Source organism: Pristiophorus japonicus, chromosome 1, assembly GCF_044704955.1.
Source record: "Pristiophorus japonicus isolate sPriJap1 chromosome 1, sPriJap1.hap1, whole genome shotgun sequence".
NCBI classification, from domain to species: Eukaryota; Metazoa; Chordata; class Chondrichthyes; family Pristiophoridae; genus Pristiophorus; species Pristiophorus japonicus.
In genome coordinates, this window is record NC_091977.1 from 362,117,891 (window position 1) to 362,130,358 (window position 12,468).

The window sequence follows — 12,468 nt, forward strand, 5'->3', positions numbered from 1 at the left end:
TCAAAATTCTCATCCTTGTTTACAAATCCTTCTATGGCCTTGCCCCTCTCTATCTCTGTAATCTCCTTCAGCCTCACAACCGCAGATCCCCCCCTCGCCCCCCCCACTCGCCCAACATCTCTGCGCTCCTCAAATTCTGTCCTCTTGAATATCCCTGATTATTACTGCTTAACCATTGGTGGCCGTGCCTTCAGCTGCCTGGGCCCTAAGCTCTGGAGCTCCCTCCCTAAACCTCTCTGCCTCTCCACATCTCTTTCCTCTTTTAAGACTCTCCTTAAAATCCATCTCTTTGACCAGGTCACCTGCCATAATTTCTTCTTATGTGGCTCGGTGTCAAATTTATTTGTTTTGTCTTATAACACTCCTGTGAAGTGCCTTGGGACATTTTACTACGTTAAAGGCGCTATATAAATACAAATTGTTGTATAAAATAGCTGTTATGAATATAATGAAACAAAATGTTCAATTTTAGATAAGCTGTGTGAGTTTTGTTTCTTTTGCTTCTTTTATGTTTCCATTTCTGTTCCTGCAGGTGTTACAGTCGATACATATTCCTGCATGGATCCTGGAATCCCAGTGAATGGGCATCGTTATGGGCAAGACTTCTCAATAGGTTCCACTGTAGCATTCAGCTGTGAATCTGGTTACACAATGAGCCATGAGGAACCTCTGATGTGTGAGAAGAATCACTGGTGGAATCACCCATTGCCTACTTGTGATGGTAAGGAACTATTTGAAGCCTAGAAATTGCTGCTGTTGCTCTATTCAAGGACTAATTGTGGATTACCAAAAGTTTTTGGGAGCAACAAAATAAATTTACTTTACACATGATTTTACTACTTTCAATCTTTGGGCTGTATTTCACACCTAGTGAGAAATCTAATGAAAAAGATGAGCCACAAATCCTGTAAATCTGCTGGAATCTCCAATTAAGGGGAAGGTATGCACCTGAGGTATCACTGGGAAAGCAAAGACAGATGTTTACTTATCAAAATTGGGTAATACAGAATGGGGAAAGGCAGTTTTGCAAGCCGAGGACATGAAGCTATGCTGGAAGGAGTTTGGGAAGAAGGATGATGCTATCAACTGCTATCTACTGCCTCCTCCTTCCCCACCCCAACTTCAGAAGCACAAGTGTATTCGGCTTAGGAGGAAGTGACTGAAATCAGGCAGCACCAGCCACCAGCAATATTAGCCACCTCACCCCGCCTCCCCACCCGCCCCTACCTTCCCCTGCACCCCTACATTTCAGAGATAGCAAGTGGGTCACGTGGGATTAGGACGGTAACTTTCAAGTTCACCACCTGAGCAGTAGCCTGGCAGAATGGATCACTCTCCGTTTGTAAAACCCACCTGATTTTCATCCACTTAGCCAGGTCACCACCCAGCTGGGAGTTGAAAATTATTCCTGAAAACTCTTTTATTTCAGATAGAGTAATAGCATCAGTCATTCTCTTGAGTGGTCTGGTTGCTTTCTTTTTTAAAGAAACTGACTCCCACAGCTCTATGTCTGCTGGCATGATAGTGGGACGAGAAGTGTAACAATAAAACTCCCTTCTGACCGGAACTGGATCTTGGTGTCTTAAGCCCATAAACTCAAATGTTTAATTTTTCTGAAATTGGACCAAGTTAACACTGGACAAGGCGTTGTTTGGTTTGGATTTTAAACTGCTTTATTCCACACTAACTAAACTTTACAGAACACTGAGTATAATTAAAGTTACGCAATTTAACTTCTGTTTGTGTATTGTTAAATAAATGAACACACATACACCAGCCCACTTTTGGCAGGCCCTTTACTTTGCATTAAAAACAGGAAATCTCTCTGATTCGGGTAAAGGTTCTCCTATTGTAGCTTGCTGCTTCCTGACTCCTTTCACAGTTTTTTCTGATGCTTTACTGAATGACTACAAGTGTCTGTGTTTTATTTTTTTAAATCCTCCCTTCAATGACTAGCAGAGATCAAAGAAATTTGTCGACATCTAAGTGCTAGTTGTCTCCTGAGACAATGCTAAAAAATGGGCCATTATTTGGGACCTGTGTAAAACAGCTGCTCTTAAATCACATATCAGCTGCTGATTGATGCACTTATCAGTTCCTTTCTAGCCATCTTCTGCCACATTCAAACTGCTTATGCCCAAATGGTTAAGTTTAACCCCCAGCCGGTTCAGGTGGGCACAAGGTGGGACAGTGCAAAAGTTTGAGTTTAGTTTGTTTTTATCTCCTTAGCTACATGCCACCGTGCAGCCGCCTACCAAAAAGTGGTGGGAAGCGGCAGCTGGGGGCAGACAGGAGAAAAATACAATAATCATGGAGGATTTTAGTCTTTATATAGGCTGGACAAATCCAATCGGCAAAAGTAGTCTGGAGGACGAGTTCATGAAATCCATTTGAGACAGTTTCCTAGAATACATCATGGAACCAACCAAGGAAGAGGCTATTTTAGAAGGTGTCTTGTGTAATGAGATGGAGTTGATTATTAATCTCATAGTAAGGGATCCCCTGGGAAAGAATGATCATAATATGATAGAATTTCACATTGAGTTTGAGAATTGAGAATTAAATACTTCAGTCGGAAACAAGAGTATTGGGGCTAGAACCTCCACTTTTGTGCAGATTGCCCAAAAATGGGCGATATTTCCGGCGTGGGTGGCACAAAAGGGTTTTCAGATCGCTGGCTTCTCACCCATTCTCAAAGCACCTAGTCTCCATTTTTGAAAATGTGCGTTGCCCGAGAGATATGAAATGGGTGTTAGCGTAAAATTCTTTTGACCTTCTGCCATAAAGTGTCGCCGTCCTTAGCAATGGCATGGCAACGCTCGATTCCTGCAATTCAGGAGGTCAAAGGTCATCATGACATGCCCAGAAGAGGAGACAGAGAGGGAGCTCAGAGGAACTGAAAGCGTGTGTGGCTGTGGTGTCTGCTTGTCTGGTTGTTGTGGGAGGCACGAGGGAGATTCACCAGTAGCAAAAAGCCTATTAAGCACCAAGAACATAGTTGGCACCGAGTTTTTGTCCAACAAGTAAGATATAACATGGAAGGGATAGAGGAGACCCTGGAGCTGGTAGCCAGGAACATTGGTGGAAGAGGGCTCCCAGTGGTGCCAGAGTGTGGCACTGCACCCCAAGGTGTGCACCCCCATTGCCAACCACACATGAGAGGCAGCAGCAACATCTTGCTTCTGGTTCGGAGCACGTTCCCACCTCGGGACCGTCCTCTCCCGTATCCATCAAGCAGCGTATCGGCCGTCACCCACCCACCCCCAACGAAGCATCGCCTGAGGACCTCCTCGGCCAGGCGGCTTGGAGTCAGGAGGGGAAGGGGAAGGGGTAGAGGTGGGGAGGAGAAACGGGGGGTGGGGGGTGGTCAGGGAGAAGGGTTGTTTCGTACAGAAATACTGATGATTTCAGACTAATATTTAGTTTAAATGCGTCTAGGCTTCGATGTGGGTGTCACACAACGGGGTCAACAGCCAGGTGGTGAGGCCATATCCTTTGACACCAAGCATCCAGCATTCACCTTGTGACTGATTCTTAAACAAGTCAGATACAGTGCTCTCACGCAGGATGTGAGCATCATGGATGCTGCCCGGAAATTGAGCATTCACTGCCAGTATAATTTGCTGGTGGTCGACAACCAGTTGGACATTCAGGGATTGGAATCCCTTGTGGTTCCTGAAAACCTCAGCATCCTGAAAAGGTGCCCGCATCGCGATGTGCATGCAGTCTATTACTCCCTGCACCTTGGGGAAGTTTGCAATTCTGGAGAATCCTAGAGTCCTCTCACTCTGTGCCTCCCTGGTCATAAGGAAGCTGGTCAAGTCCTTCCTGCATACGTACAGGGCTTCAGTGACCTGTCTAATGTAGCGATTTGTGGCATGCTGAGAAAGTCTGCTAATGTCTCCAACTGTGGCCTGAAAAGTACCCGAGGCATAGAACGACAGTGCCGCGGTGACTTTGACCTCAACAGACAGTGCAGTACTGATGGTGCTGGCAGGCTGCAGATCTGCCTTATCAGCTGGCATACCTCAGTGATAACCTCTTTGTGGAAGCGCAGCCTCCGAAGGCAGGTGGTGTCAGGCAAGTCGAGGTAAGACCGCTTGTCCCTGTACTTGCGGGAGGTGTGCCATCTGATCTTCCTCATCAGTCTGTCATGTCTTCAACTGGGCACATAATGCAGTGGAGCATACCTTTGGTGACCTCGAGCCTGCTGCATATAATTGGTCACCAAGAGAGAGTAAGAAAGGACAGGCCCCATTCCAATAGCTCTCTGTTTCCCACTGATTGGTCACAAACAAGGAATGTCCTGATGAAGGCACCTATTCAATTCCAATCAATCACAGTATGGTCAAGATGTTTGTAGAGATGTTCACAGCAACTCCAGTGACGTGCAGAGTACATCTGAACTCAGCCGAGGTTGAAGCACAGCAACTTTTTAAAGGACGCGACACGTGATCTAGAACATGGCGTCCATAATGCTGTGATTCATTCTGGTTAGTTCCACTTCTTCTGGCCGTTTTTTTGGGCGAGCGATATTGTGGGCGATATGTGTGCGAGGTGGTGAAATTGATGCTGGCTGATCTCATGGCCGCTGGTTTAGGTAAATATGCTCTTTACATCAAAAAAAAATGGCCGGGCGGTATTATTGAATTTCGGCGTTAAATCAGTGCAGAAATTAACATTGGACGACATTATGGGCGTTGATTTCGCCCATTCTGCTGATTCTGGCCAAAAAAAGTGGGCGGGCGGTGATATTTTTTCCCGGCGTTAAGCACATGGGGAAAGTAACGCTCGCGATAGGTTTCCTAAAAAGGCCCGTCAGTTTCCATTTTGTGCCAAAATGGGCGCTCTCCGGACATTATACGTCATTTCAGCGGTAAAATGGGTGTTAAGTGGGCATTAAACATGCAAAAAAAGTGGGGGTTCTAGCCCTAGAACTTAAATAAAGCCAATTATATAGGAATGAGGGGTGAGTTGGCTAAAGTAGATTGGGAAATTTGCTAAACGGTATGACAGCAGTGGCAAACATTTAAAGAAATATTCCAAAATTCTCAACAAATATACTTTCCATTGATAAATAAAAATTCCACAGGAAAAGTGATCAGCATTCAGGTTTCGGGAGGGTTCCCGAGATGGGTTGGGGCAAGGATAGGGGATGTTGCAATTCTCTCTGCGAGGCCCGGAGAAACAATTCCACTCCTCCTGGCCCCAGAAGGGAACGTTTTTCCATTTCCCTTGGAGAGCCTCTTCTATATGTAGACCAGATGCAGACCTATCCTCGCTAACCTATATTGGCTCCCGGTTAAGCAGTGCTTCAATTTTAAAATTCTTATCCTTGTTTTCAAATCCCTCCATGGCCTCGCCCCTCCCAACTCTGTAATTTCCTGCTGGTCTACAACCCTCCAAGATCTCTGCGCTCCTCCAATTCTGGCCTCTGGAGCATCCCCGATTTTAATTGCTTCACCATTGGTGGCTGTGCCTTCAGCTAGCAAGAACCTAAGCTCTGGAATTCCCTCCTAAACACCTCTGCCTCTCTACCTCTCTTTCCTCTTTGAAGATGCTTCATAAAACCTACCTCCATATGCCTTAATACCTCCTTATGTGGTTCAGTGTCAAGTTTTCTTTCAAAACACTCCTGTGAAGTGCCCTGGGCAATCATCTCTTTTGCTGTTTGTGGGACTTTCTTGGCTTCCAAATTTACTGACATAATAATAGTGGCTACATATCAAAAACTAGTCCTTTGGATGGGACCTGCCTTGGATTTGTTCTGAGGGCTTGTTAAGATACTATATAAATGTTAGTTTGCTTGGTCTCTTTTTATTATAATATAGAATGCTTCACTATTAAGTGCCTAACCAGCAAGTTTATTGCATGAGAATTTGCACTACACATTCTAACAGAAATTTTAAAATGGATTGTACACGAGTATGATGCGCATTCCCAAAAGTGCTGGCCAGCATTGTACATATGCCTCCAGTATTAAGCTTAATGCCAACATCAATGTCTAGGGTCATTGTTTATCATTCGAAAAAACATTTCTTTCCATGGATTTCAGTGTAATTTTCTAAGTGTAGATTCTTTGGTGTAAGGATCAGAATTCAGTTTCAGATTTCTGCATCATTAAAAGATAAATTTAAAGGTGATGGCTCAGAAAATCCACAGGAACATAATTCCCGAAAGGATTGCCTGACCACTGAACTTTACCATTCAGCCTGCTAAAGTTCACAGGCTCAGGGGGAAGGAGCGATCCGTTAACAATGTGGCACATCTGTGGTACTACCCCGCTAAAGATGCTGGCTGGCCTGGGGGAGGAGCTGTTGGTTCCCCTCCAACAGCAGCCGATTGTGGCCATTGCAGTCTCCTGTGTTGGGGGTTGCTTTGTAAAATGTATTTTCTCCCGATCTTTGGGGGCCCAGGCCACAATATCAGCCTGGACACCCATCCCGGTGGGGGCCCCAACTCCACTCACCATTATACCTCATCTCGCTCAGACATACTGGTCACCAAACTTAAATTGGGTCGCTGTGACGCTGATGAACTGGGAATTCACAATGTAGGAAGGCCTCACCTTCACCTCTTCAGATCAGTGGCTTTGTTTGGGGTGAGTGGAGTCTCTTTCCTGAAATAAGGCTGAAGAAAGCTTCATCACAAGTACGTGATTTGGTAGATGCAGTCCTGGCTGGTCTTCTGGCTGTACCATTGATTCCAGCTGCGACTTTGGCAAGTGACCTCCAAGATGGATAAACAACATCAGGGCCAATGTTTTGATTAGTTTGGACGACCTGAAGGCAGACATCCTGCCCCCACCCAAAAAAAAAATCACTATTGACCACACAAACGTGAATAGCTGAAAACTAGTTTTATATCTATGTAGGTATTGTCTGGACAGGTTGAATTCAGCTTAGACAACGTTGAAAATATCCATCTTCTTCACTTTAGTGCTTCTGATATTCATATTTTCATAAAAAAGATCATGGCAACTCTTCATTAACAAATGAAAATGAGACAAACTATTAAATATAGATAATAAATTTCAATTGTATCACAGGATGATTTCCATTATGCACAGTCATTGACTGAGTCAACATGACTTCAGCAGATGTATTTGCTAATAAGCTAACGTGTATTTTCAGAATAATTGAATTCATTGTATTTAGCCCAGCCATCCTCGTCCTTTAAACCTTTTAATCATCCTCCGACTTTAAAGTGGATTTGAATACAGGATTGCAGATGTGCATGTCCCACCTACACGTGAGAGACTGCTGGGCTGAACAATACATGCATTAAGTTGGAAAACATTACTGCATTCCAGTTCAGTGATCATTCATTAGCTCAGATTTTGCAGTCGTACTGATGGTGAACTGTCAACGTTTGCTGTCATTACCCCTCTGAAACTGACCATTACTTCAGGATTTAGCGCATGCACGGAAGTCTTGAACTTGCGGTCAGTCATTCACTGCTCCGCCACAGCCGGCAATCTGTGAAATTAGTTGAACTGATGAAAACTTATGCTTTTATGATCTAATTGTGCCGTTAGAAGTTAAGCCTTGTTGAGGTGTTGAAAGAGGTGTATGTTGAGGTAACACTTCAGAGACCGGACCTCGTCCAGGTGAAATGCGCCCGTGCTGTCTCAGTTGCTTTTCAGTCGGGACCACATCTGATTCTTCTGATGAGTCGAGTCGGGTCTGTCTTAATTCAACATCAGGTCTTGATTTCTCGAGCATGTGCACGGAGAGCCTCTCTCAACCACTCGAGGTGGAGCACTCTGCAAAATTCAGAAATGGTTACATTCTTATACCTTTCTCAGTCCTTGTCCATGTGCTCCTGAGGGCGGTCCCCAGGGCATGGCTCACATTCTTTCTCCTTGATTATATTATAGTTGCGTATCTATCGATAGTCAAAGGTTCTTGGCTTGCTTTTAATCCATTTAGTATGTTTAGCTTATTTACCTTGTTTTCCCACCTGACTCCACATTCTTGAGCTGTTTTCTCAGAAATAACGACAATGGCAGTTTGTTAATTAGATCAGTATCCTGTCTGCAATCTGCAACTAGATCAGTATTTCCCTGACAACTTTCTTGATTGAATTTCCATCATGCTATTTTCCTATAACAGCGTAACTGGGGTTTTAAAAGTGTATTGACTGCTGAACAACTGTTCTGACCCTGAATAACAAATGTTATATTTGTGGAATGTCAAACTTCACCATTGTGATTGAAAATTACGAGATTATAAAAATAATAACAAATATATATATATATATATATATATATTTTAAAAGTTTGTTTATGATTTTCAGCTTCTGCCTTAGTCCCAGGTGTAAGGCCCAATCTTTATTTCACTCTAAAATATTTAAACAGTGAATTGAATCGGTGCTTTTTATTTCCTGGTTTGTTGTCTGAGAATTCTTGATTTTGATTGGCTGCAGAATGACATCAGTGCACCATCACACTGGGGATATCCTTTTGGCAGTGCTACAATCAATTTAAGGTCGAGAAAATTTCAAGTTTATGCCACAGAGATCGCAAAATCTTTGTGGGCAGCTTTCTTTGTGGTCAGCGGCGTTCGCCGTCAGTTCACTGCTGACTGGAAATTCCAGGCCATTATGTGTTACTGAGCCTACACAAAAGTTAACTGTATATTTTGAATAGCCTGAACTGATTGGAACTGAATTAATGATGTTGCAATCTTATACGTACAACACAAAGGGCTAGATTTTCGGTCTTATGCCGCCCCTTTTGGCGCCCTGGAAGGGCTGCAATGGCGGTGGTAATACTTCTGGATGGGCGGCCAGCTTCCAGCTCCCTGCCGGGACATTCGGTGCCGGTCTCGAGGGGACGCAGAGCATTTCCGCCTGGAAGAGGCGAGCCGGTGTGCAACGCCCCTGGTTGCGACACCGGCTCGATTTTTGGCTGCAGCCCGATCCGTAGCCCTTCATAGAGCGTCCTTGTGGGAATGCTTGTAGAAGCTGGCATTCTAAGCCGTAGTGGCTGCAGTGAGGTAAGTAATGTCGACCTCAGGTAAGTGTGATTGTTTTTTATTTTTCTTTGCGATTTATGTTATGGTGGTGTGAGTTATCTATTGGAAATGTTTTTGGTGTTTTCTTTTCAGATTTTCTTTCTCCCCCCGAGGCCTCTCTTAAGGAGCTCTGAGGCCGGCTATTTAGCTCAGGATTTTCAGTTGCTCAGCTGGCCTAGTGACATAAAAGAGATGTGCAACGTCTCCCTTAGCGCTCTGCTCCAAACTCCGGGCCCAGCTGATGAGGCTTGCGGTGGCAGACATAATCCATTTGCCGGCGCAAAGTTTACCGCTCCACCCGGATTAACCCCGCAACAGAGGCGCAACTGAATTTCCCACCCCTCAGTTTTGGATTCTCAATTAGAAGATTAAGTTTTGAGTTGGAGTAAACTTTTAGAAATACAGATAAGTGCATTATTGGCATCACAGAAACATAACTATGAGAAGAAGGTGAGCAAGAAGTGGAGCTTGAAGGATAAAAATGGGGATGAATTTTTGCGGGGGTTCTCTTGCTGATAACAGTTTTTACTGCAATTTTTCTGGGATTGCTGTGACTCTTGTGCCGTAGTTACAGTGGGTATGAGTGCAAGAATCTCTGTGGAAATGCATCCCATCCCAATGTTTTTCAAAATTATTGCATTAAATTAGTTAGAGGAATAGTAATATTTGTAAAGGATGATAAAATAGGTGCCCAACAATGCAAAACTGACCAGCTCAGACCCAAAATGCACCAATTTTGACTCGATCCCGCCAGTGGCAGTCATTCCCGCCTGCTTCAGGGGGAATCAAGAGTTGGGGCGTGTGAATGAAGTTCGAGATTTAAAATCTCCCAGGCCTCAGGCTCTGAGAGGCTGGATGGTTCTCAGTTCACTTGCACCCCCTGCACCTCCCAATTCCCAACCTGTGTTACAATCTGTATTCTCTTTAACATACCGATGTTTTTGTGACATGGAACACCATACTCTAAATGTAATCACGCCAATGCATTGTGATGCCTTACCATAATCTCTGGAGATGTGTATTCTACTGTGCTGGCTTTATAGGGTAAAATTTGCAAGGTTGCGCTCCCATCCAGAGATCACTTCCTGTGGATTGGAGTATTGGCTGCAGAGTTAAGCAGCAGAGCATCAGAAGCGCCCAAATCTGGCACAGTGATTGTCTCAGATCGGCACTCCCACTGAGCGAGGCTTTGTGCCAAAAACACACCCTTGCTAAACTTACCCCTATTTTTCTGATCATAAAGGAACACTAATAAATTCACATTTTCTCCTTACTTAGTGCTGCTTTTCAATTTCTGAATATCCAGGATTAAATAATGTTTCACTGACACAATTCTACCTGGAGCTTACTGGCTTCATTTATCTAAATATAATGAATTTCCCAGATGGGCTCTGAAGCTCTGATCATCCATTTAGATTTTGTTGTTCTACCTGTCGCTCTCTTAATTCATCTCTCGTCTTTGTACTGTCATTTTTTTACTCAATCTAAATCCTTATTATCCTTAATTTAATTTATAGCTTCTCCCAATAGTTATTCTTTTGGTGCTGTTTGAATATTGATCTGTGCTGAGAACCATTACCATAATCTTAGCTCAGTGATTGGTTCTTTCCAGGTAAGATTTAGGTGCTCCCCCATTTACCACTGCTGAAAAAGCCCTTTTATTTGATTTTCTTTAAATTAACTTATATGAGCAGCACTAATCTACCCAGTAGACGAGCCAGAGCTAAGCCTGTTCAGATAACTTGAAAAAAAAGTCCGCTTTCTAATTATCTATGTCCATCTATGCCAGTTCATTAGATATATTCAAAAGGGAGTTAGATGTGGCCCTTACGGCTAAAGGGATCAAGGGGTAGAAGAGAAAGCAGGCATGGGGTACTGAAATTGCATGATCAGCCATAATCATATTGAATGGTGGTGCAGGCTCGAAGACCGAATGGCCTCCTCCTGCACCTATTTTCTATGTTTCTATCAGAGTTTATGATCGGTACTTGGAAAGCTGAGGAGGAATAACGTGAGGGATTCAGGTATTCAGGTTACGAGACCACTGCCTGTTTATGCTGGCAGCCCTTACATCTGAATCGGCACTGAATGAGTTGCAGCCTTGAAGTAGGTCTGTTTTTGAACCATGAACCCATAAATTGTTCAAGTTACTGTGGCAATGAATCACAGCTTCATTTTCATCCTGAGCAGTATATTAATAGACAGATTCAGACCTGCTCTAATTACATAAACTTATTTGTTTATTTAGCCCTTGACAGTTACCTATAATCAATTAGTTGCTAATAGATATTCCCTCACTATTAGTGCTGTTCACTGGTGTTTAGTAAGTATCTGAACTAGAGCCTGGTATAGTTCTAGTAATTGTTAAAAGTTTGAGATATGGGTTTCCGCTTGGTTATACAGGTTTTTCAGTGCAATTCGCCTGAAATCAGTGTAACCACGCAAAAGAATTTTAAGCAAATTATGTTCAGTGCAACTTGAGTTTGCGTGATCTTTCGTGCTAGTTTAAAAAAACATTGTGTTGGAAGCTGACCCAGCCCGCACCCCCAGAATTAATTAATCACCATTGGGAGTTTCCGCTAATTGTACTTGTTTGCAGGCCTTCGAGGAGCCTCTAAAAATTAAAATGGTTCATTTGGGCACAAGGACACTAATGGGCATGTTTTAAAAGATTTTGAGTGTAATTTTTTTAGAAACTGACAATGGTTCTCCAATATAACTAGACAATGGTTTTGCATTTTGCAAAGTCATTTTCTGTCATTTATAATCGGATTACTCACAAGTGGTATTTCAACATGTGATTAAAAGTGCTTTTTTTTGTGATAAACCCATTTTTAACTGTATTAATCAAACTGCCATGACACTTTGCTTACAAGGTTAGTGAGAGATTTCAATGGGGGCAATATTAATTCGCCAGCGCATCAAGCTGGTTACCACTCTTAAATATATCAAGGAAATGTTTTTTCAAGTAAATTGTAAAAGATAACATTTTAAAACACTGACCAATTGCACTGGTTCATGGCAAATCTTGTGTTCGACAATGTGAAAATGAGTTTGAGTGAAAACTTGAGAAAAAAAACACTTTTCAAAACGGGCAAAATTTGTATTGGGATCACCCATTGCATCCAAATTGGAAACTCTGGTCAGAACTAAGTTTTCGCTCAGAACAATTGAATTTCACCTCCTGTTCCCTAGCCTTGGGCTTTTTACTATAAACATTTCGGGATGGATTTTCGGCTCATTTGCGCCTCAGTTAGCGCCCCAGTGGGGTGTTAAATACTGTTTTTGGGCTTTATGCCAGACCTCTAGGATTTAGCGCCCGGATGGAAGATTTGACCATTGGTTTGTGGCGGTGCTAAAACTTACCACCCCGCCCTCCGTTTTTAGCGTGATTATGACGTCAATTGTCATGCAAGGCTGTGCTAGCGCTCCGTATGGAACTTTCGGCTTT

The 12,468-nt window shown here is 43.3% G+C and overlaps 1 protein-coding gene across 1 annotated transcript in view; it reads left to right on the plus strand.

Annotated features, from left to right (window-relative positions):
• Positions 1-12,468, plus strand: part of csmd3b (CUB and Sushi multiple domains 3b) — a 3,002,015-nt gene that overhangs the window by 2,302,773 nt on the left and 686,774 nt on the right. The window contains exon 18 of the mRNA XM_070874966.1: positions 533-721. Coding sequence (XP_070731067.1) covers positions 533-721 — 189 coding nt within the window. The remainder of the gene's footprint in view (positions 1-532; positions 722-12,468) is intronic.